Source organism: Limulus polyphemus, unplaced genomic scaffold (genome assembly GCF_000517525.1).
Source record: "Limulus polyphemus unplaced genomic scaffold, Limulus_polyphemus-2.1.2 Scaffold1652, whole genome shotgun sequence".
Taxonomy (NCBI): domain Eukaryota; kingdom Metazoa; phylum Arthropoda; class Merostomata; order Xiphosura; family Limulidae; genus Limulus; species Limulus polyphemus.
In genome coordinates this window covers 186,654-194,909 of record NW_013667262.1, presented here as the reverse complement: position 1 = coordinate 194,909, position 8,256 = coordinate 186,654, and the positions used below count along the sequence as shown (strand labels likewise).

At 32.3% G+C, this 8,256-nt stretch overlaps 1 protein-coding gene across 1 annotated transcript in view; it reads right to left on the bottom strand.

Annotated features, from left to right (window-relative positions):
* LOC106464434 (neural-cadherin-like) overlaps positions 1–8,256 on the bottom strand; it is a 25,902-nt gene that overhangs the window by 1,787 nt on the left and 15,859 nt on the right. Inside the window, exons 9-11 of the mRNA XM_022392149.1 lie at positions 5,670–5,862; positions 3,589–3,771; positions 1,691–1,877 (exon numbers count right to left, since the gene is read on the bottom strand). Of these exons, the coding sequence (XP_022247857.1) occupies positions 1,691–1,877; positions 3,589–3,771; positions 5,670–5,862 (563 nt within the window). The remainder of the gene's footprint in view (positions 1–1,690; positions 1,878–3,588; positions 3,772–5,669; positions 5,863–8,256) is intronic.

Genomic DNA, 8,256 nt, shown 5'->3' with positions numbered 1-8,256 from the left:
TTATATTAAAGATTTTCTTCATTACCCATTCAAGCCATCTCCAACCATTATTAGTCTCAAAGTGGGTTCCTCGTCATCAAAAATGCCACCTACATTAGCTTTTAGGACTATAATTTCACAGCAGATGTTTAAATGTACATATTTCATTGATTTTAACATGAGAAAGATTTAAAATTATCTTAAATTTCATTCTTCTGAAACAGCAGCAAAATTGACTAGTAAATAATAGATATATGGTAGAACATTAAAAACGTGTATTTCAAACTTTGGTCAGTACATAGGGTATCTCTAATTCATGGTTACAAAAAGTAAAAACTTTAGAAATATATAAAATGAATGTACTGGATGGTTTGGTAAAACTTGTGTTTCTATTGGAGGGTTTGGTGAAACTTGTGTTCCTATTGGAGGGTTTGGTGAAACTTGTGTTCCTATTGGAGGGTTTAGTGAAACTTGTGTTCCTATTGGAGGGTTTAGTGAAACTTGTGTTTCTATTGGAGGGTTTAGTGAAACTTGTGTTTCTATTGGAGGGTTTAGTGAAACTTGTGTTTGTATTAGAGGATTTGGGAAACTTATATTTGTATTGGATGGTTTGGAAAAGTTTGTATTCGTACTGAAGGGTGAGGTGAAACTTGTATTTGGCATTAAATGAGATCTGGATCTATATTTCCTACTACAATCTGGAAAAGAACCACTACTATTAAGATCTATTAATTGTCATCTTAAAAGCTAAAAATCTGAAAATAAAGTCTTAGAAGAGAATTTTCCATGCCTACCTAACACGAAACACTTTAAACATAAATTCTCAACTTTAATGACAATGAAAACTGAATAGCAAGTCTTTGTCACACTGACCCATTTTCTTCCGTTTTAATTGCTATAAATTTCAGGATGGGAAGTATTTTTGATAACAAATATAAAAGTTGAACAATGGGTAAGATGTTCAACTTCATGATTCATAACATACTGCAAACAAAAAATCAAATTCAAAAGAATAACGTGTTTGATATGTGAAAATTGTATATATAACTTGAAGCTAGAAAGTCATATGAAAAAAAGAAAAAATAAGTTCCCCCGAAAAGAGTACAGCTATTAATTTTTTAGACTACCAAAACTACTAATGATTTGATGATTTACAAATGAAGCATGTCTTTCAACTATAGATTATAAAGAAATCGGAAACTGATACTGAAAACAATACTATTCTTTCTTAAAATCATAAATAATATTCATTGTTAAACTGGTATACAGTTAAAAACATTTTATTTAGGCCTATCTACGGCCTTCAAAAAGTTGATGACTCTACATGTTTCGACGTTACAACGTCATCCTTTATACACAAGTGCCAAAATACTATAACTATTCTTTCTATTTGTTCTATATTAAAAGTCAACTACTACCTTAAATTATAATTCATATGAAGCTGCCTTTTTCAATTTACCTAAGCTTTAGTCTCAAGAATGATTTTTTATAGGAAACAATGATATAATTTTTTGTCCCTAAGCAAGTTTCTGCAATCGCAGACAAATTATGAAAAACATCTGGTGTTTAATAAGTTGAAACAAAATGATCACAATAATTTTATAGTGTAGAAAATTATTATATTGATGTATACGATCTTGTAATTTTACACAAAATGTTGGTGTTACTAGAACTTCTAACTACTAACAAGAAACTTATCATAAAAACTAACCTTTGTTCGGTTTTGGGATTCCAAACTTCTCATGCGGCCGGTCAGAAAGAGCTCCATCTTCAGCTGAAACTTTAATAGCGTAAGCTTGCTTTTCTTCACGATCAAACTCCACTCTTGTGAAAATAGTTCCAGTTTCTTTGTCTATGCTGAAATATCTATCACCACCTTCTTCAATTTTATAATAGACCTAAAAATAGTAGTAACGACACAAGATTCAATGCTGTTTCAAGAGCTACATATCTTTCTAAGAATTAAATTTACTTCACAAACTATGAATACAGTATTTGAAATAGATTTACATTGAAAAGTTGCTTCTACTTAAACTGTGTTTTCTTTTGCAGAGAAATCAGTTTTATTATTTCTTAAAATGGTGACTCTGACCGACCTATTAACCCCATAATCAACAGAGTTCTTCCCAATGCCCAAGTAACCTGTAAAGTTTGATTAAAGCCCGCTTTTTTAAAGTATAATCGTTATGTAGAAAATGGATGCCTACAGATTGATGGATGGACATCATCATCATTATATACTCCCTGAACCTTTTCAGTTAGGAGGAACGAAAACAAATATTTTTTCCCAATAACAGGCAAAACAAGATTATTTCTTTTGTAAAAAGAATAAAACATAATTGTCTAGATTCCTGTCCAGTCTAAATTTCTTCAACCATTTAAGAAGACAGACATGCTGACCTAAGGAATTCAGAAATTCTTGATTCATAAAAACAAAAAATGCAACAAAATTAACAACAGATTCTTACCGTAAGTAAGCTATGCACATAAAAACTAAAAACAAAAAAAGCTTTATAAATTAATTAATAAATATAATTCTCTGCAACAAACTCACTGGAAATACTTAGTGTCATACATTCATAGAGAGAATCGGAGCTTTATAATGGTTAGAATGCACTGAATCCCCATTTGGTTATCCATGCTATTAACAATATTCCAGCTGCGATCAAAATAATTGTTTGTCTTGTTGTTTAGAGCAAAGCTACACAATGGGTCATCTGCACTCTATCGACTGCAAAGATAAAACCTCAAATTTCGCTATTAGCTAAGCTAACAATGTACAATAATCTTCTTAGCTACAAATATTCACTTAAAAAAATTTCAAAATCCTTTTAAGCATTATAAACCTTAAGACTTATTGTAGCTACGTACAAAGATATTTATCTCATCTAGCAATACAGACAGTAATAACAAAGATAGAACAAGGCCTTCTTGAAAACTTGGCTTAGGTACAGAACTGAGTAAAACAAGAGTTTTAATGCTAACTTCTTTCTGCAAAAGTTTGGAGAAATGCAAGCTCCACCACCATGAATAATTTTAATTAAGTGTTACACAAATATTGAATTACGAATATATAAAATCAGGTGCAGATGCACTTCAAAATTCTTTAACTTGTGGAGACATATTTGATTTCTATATGCGTACTCCAACAGAAATTGTTTTTATTCAGAGGTAAGTGTATGCTAACTTAGATAAGAGCTGAAAAAAAGTAAATAATAGGAATTTTGTAGAGGGGAAGACACATTAGGAACACCTCCTATGGCCTATAATTAACTGCTAAAATAATAAAAAAAATATACAGCATCTATCTGATGATAATTACAAAAATTACTTTTCAAATCAGTCAAGAGAAGCCAGCACTTTACTCTAACAGCTATGAAGTATATTCATGATGTTATAAAAACATGTAGGTTCAAGAAGTCTTGAGAGAAATGAATAAAAACCCTATAACCTGAGCACTCTTGAAAGGTGGAACCTTCTTCTTCAAGGGCAAACTGGGAAGCTGTCAAGCATAAATAAGCAACTATTTTATATCAATATATCACTGACTAGACAGATGCCATGTAGTAGAATTACTTGAAAACAAAAGAGACTTGAACATATCACTACCTTATTATTTGGATAAGTTCCATCTTTATCAACAGCTGTCACAGTGGTCACTTTTGTCATTGGGGGCATACCTTCTAGAACTGTTTCTTGCTCCGTTTCAATAAATAGTGGAATTTCATCATTCACATCCTCCAACACGATGTAAACAGTACATTCAGCTGCTAATACATTCACACCATTGTTCTGAAAAAAATGAAATACATTATTGTATGAACTCATGAATTAAAATAAGAGAAGAATGTAATACTATGTCAACCACAACACATATACTATAATCAGTCCCTATAAGGCCTTTCACCCAGTAACAGGGCTCGTCAGGTTATCTGGGATACAATGGACATAATAATGGTTGAGACTAAGGAAAACTACATCAAATAATAGTGTATAATAGAGTATATAAAAAACGTACAGATTTAGCTTTACAACATTATGAAAAAGTTCAGTACAGCCTCAGCTGTCTGAATTTCATTTTCCTTTACCTGAAACTCAAAGGATTCTGAAGGATATTGTATGTGAATGTAAACCTTCCAACTCTTTAAAACTTCATATATAATTGTCAGAATTCACATACACAAAAGATACTCAATAATTTCTTAGAAAGAGTGAAATTAGTGAATACCGAATGTGCTCATCATGCCCAAACTTAACATGAATATACATCAACTGGATCACACTAACTGACAGACAACTTCTGCACAAACAAAACCGGTGTATGTCCTTTCAACGTAGATGGCACATTATATGCCCATGGGTTAAATGTTTAAGGCAGAGATCCCTAGCAGTCAGGTATAGCTATTCCATAAGGGCTTTGTCCTGTTTGAAATGAACAATGGGATTGACTGCTACCTTTATAGCACACCCACAGCTGAAAGTATGAAGCATGTTCAACAGAACTGTGATGTAAACTCTGGTCTTCCAATCTACAGCCCAGCCCTATAAATAAATTTGTTAACATAATTTTCAGACACCCAGCATATGTGTGTGTGTGTGTAATATTTATGCATTCAGAATAGCAAATACTGGTTCCACTCCACAATCTGGGACTTGCCTAAAACCTAAATATCTAGAAGCCATAAGTTAATTCTTTAGGCACTCAGATTTTGAATACCCCTATAGCACAATGTATAGATGTACAACACAAAACAAGAAGGAAGAAACAGATATAGCTGGTGTATTAGTGTTACAGAAATTGAATTTTTCAGGTCCAAAACTCTAAAAAAGACAAATTAAAGTAACATTATAATAAAAATATCTATATTTTATTCCATCTCCACATTTTTTTTACTCTACTATATATTCCACCTACATTATCTCTCTCTCTTACATGAAATTTTTTAAAGAGATTTAAACTAAACCATTTATCAACATACATAGATTTAAAAGCTATCCTCTAATGAAAATTATCTTTAAAAAGCAAGAAGGAGACTAAGTTGATAAGTATATTCAAAAGTTACAGAGTAACAGACATTGCCTATAAGGAAGCCTAACATATGGATAAAATTATTTGTAGAATACTGAAAATTAGAATAAAATCTACATTTATAAACTTTTAAAATTTAGATAGAAGTTGTTTTTTTTACATAATGTATTTTCGTAAGTTATATTTTTGAAAGTGTTTTAATACATAAACAAGAAACTACTAATAACCTAGGTTCTGTCATAGTTTTTTTTACTTGCGCCTTTCCCTCTAGTAATTTTATAATATTTTTTCAAGATGTTTTTGTGGGCCAATGGCTTGGAAAAGGCATAATATATTTTCAAGATGAAGCCATTGGCCCACAAAAACATCTTAAAACATCTTGAAAAAATATTATGCCTTTTCCCTCTAGTAATTTTCCAAGCCATTGGCCCACAAAAACATCTTGAAAAGGAAAAGGCATAATATTTTTCAAGATGTTTTTGTGGGCCAATGGCTTGGAAAAGGCATAATATTTTTCAAGATGTTTTTGTGGGCCAATGGCTTGAAAAAGGCATAATATTTTTCAAGATGTTTTTGTGGGCCAATGGCTTGGAAAATTACTAGAGGGAAAAGGCAGAATATTTTTTCAAGATGTTTTTGTGAGACAAAGAAGAACTCTTACTTCAACTCGGATGGTCAGATTATACTGCTGCAACTTCTCATAGTCTAAAGGATAGTTAACCATGATGTCAGCCCACATATCCCCATTACTTTCTGGTCGAGGTGCCAGATAGAAAGTATCTTTGCTGTTAGTTTGCTCATTGCTTCCTTTCATCAGTGTGTAAAAAACAGCTGGGTCACTTGGGATCCCTGATCTGATGAGAAAAAAAATGCACTAATATTCAACATGCATTCACATTTGTTAAATATGATATTTCAGTGAGGAATTAAAGGAGAAGTGGAAGGGAAGGGGGGCTGTAGAATTTTAATTTCCTAGTTAATTTGTTTTTGTATTGGCACAACTAGACTATCAATACTATATGTTAGAGGTAGTGATTAGTTCTGTGGGAGGAGCCCCAGAATATGAAACATGAAAAAAACTTGAAAACTTAGTGAAACATAGATGATAAATAGTTTGAAATTTAGTATAATACATACAAACTAAACTGCTTGTGCATTCATAAATAAAATGAAAAGTTACATCAGAGTATACAAATTATATATATATGTACATGTACAAACATTATTTTAATAGTTAAGTAAATATTAACATCAAAAGGAAATACTGAGTTAAGAACAGCAAGACTAAACATTTGATTAAGAAACATTTTAATCTTCTAAGCAACAACTACAACAGAAATGTGCCCTGTATATATAAATAAGTAAAAATTAGATGATCCATATTTTGTCAGGAGTTTTCTCTGATCTATACACACTACAAAAAAATTAAATTCTGATCTTTTCAAACAAACTAAAATAATTAACACTGTGCTAATGCCTAAGAGGTCACAGTTACCAGTTACTTCTGATTTTAACTAGTATAGTTATGCATCTTTGTGCCACTTCTTAAAACTACTTCTACTACCTTGACAGACATCACATAAGCACACTAAACTCACGGTTATGAATGAAAACATCAGGCCTCTCAGCAAGGTCTCAAAAATATGCAGAACAAACACAGGTATATTTCTAACCAAAATACAGAAAGAAAAAGATTAAAGGAATTTTGAGGTAAAAAGGAGGACTATCTTAAACCAAAAAATGCTGCACATTATCATTAGTACTTTGAAAAGTACAAATTATACTTTTCTAGACAGGTGAAAAACAAAACTTACATTCCTGTCACCAGTGGTTAATCTTTTGAGTTTGTACACCATACCTACTAAGCCTATTCTAGATCACTTTCCATATTGATCCTTGTCTTGCACCATTTCCTTAAAAAACAAAACATAGAAACACTTTATTGACATTTCTTTTAATGAGCAAATAAACTATTATATATATGTGAAAGTTAACTCTTGCATAATGTGAATTACAGTGCCTTGCAAAAGTCTCCCCCTCCCCGTGCTGGTAATACATTTTAGGTATTTTCTTGTGAAAGATCATAATCCAATGGTCAAAAATATTTATTATATTCGTCTCGGACCATTTTCTAAAGATTACACAGAACAAAAGGTGCATTGTTGCCCAATTTAGTGATATAACAAAAATAAATCTTGAAAACACATGTTGTAAAAGTCTTCACTACCCTCAGCTTTTACCATCGTTGATTCAATATTACGTCAATACCCTGCTAAAATAAATAAAAGTGGCTCTGTACAACTCTATCAGATACCAAGGTATATTATAAAGTCATGTGAAAAATACTTTAGGTCATATAGAGCCATCAGTATTGATTTAAGCAGAGTATTTTTAAAGTTAAAATATGGCTTACTGTAGCATATTGAGAATGGTGAGAAAAGAACTCTCTACAGACCTAAGGGAGAAGATTGTTCAGAAGCACAATTCCAGAGAAGGCTATAAATTAATTTTTCAATTTGCCATTAAGTACTGTAAAATCGGTTGTGAAGAAATGGAAAGTGTGTTACACTACCTCGCGAAGATCAGGTTGCCCTAAGAAGGTCTGCACTAAAGCAAGCAGAAAAATTTTAAGATTGTGAAGAAATGGAAAGTGTGTTACACTACCTTGCCAAGATCAGGTTGCCCTAAGAAGGTCTACACTCGAACAAGCAGAAAAATTGTAAGATTGTGAAGAAATGGAAAGTGTGTTACACTACCTTGCCAAGATCAGGTTGCCCTAAGAAGGTCTGCACTCAAAGCAAGCAGAAAAATTGTCAGATTGTGAAGAAATGGAAAGTGTGTTACACTACCTTGCCAAGATCAGGTTGCCCTAAGAAGGTCTGCACTCGAACAAGCAGAAAAATTGTCAGATTGTGAAGAAATGGAAAGTGTGTTACACTACCTTGCCAAAATCAGGTTGCCCTAAGAAGGTCTGCACTCGAACAAGCAGAAAAATTGTCAGAGAAGCGACTGTCAAGCCAACAGTGACACTGAAGGAGCTGCAGACTTCAATATCAGCAAATGGAATTACTATACACACCTTGAAAATATCACGTACCTTACACAAAATAGGCAAGAAAGAAACCACTTGCATCTTAGATCGTGAATGGACTACTCCCGTAAACATTTCAATAAATCTACAACAATGTGGCAGAAACTTCTATAGTCAGATGAGACCAAAATAGAATTTTTTTTGGTAAATGACAGAT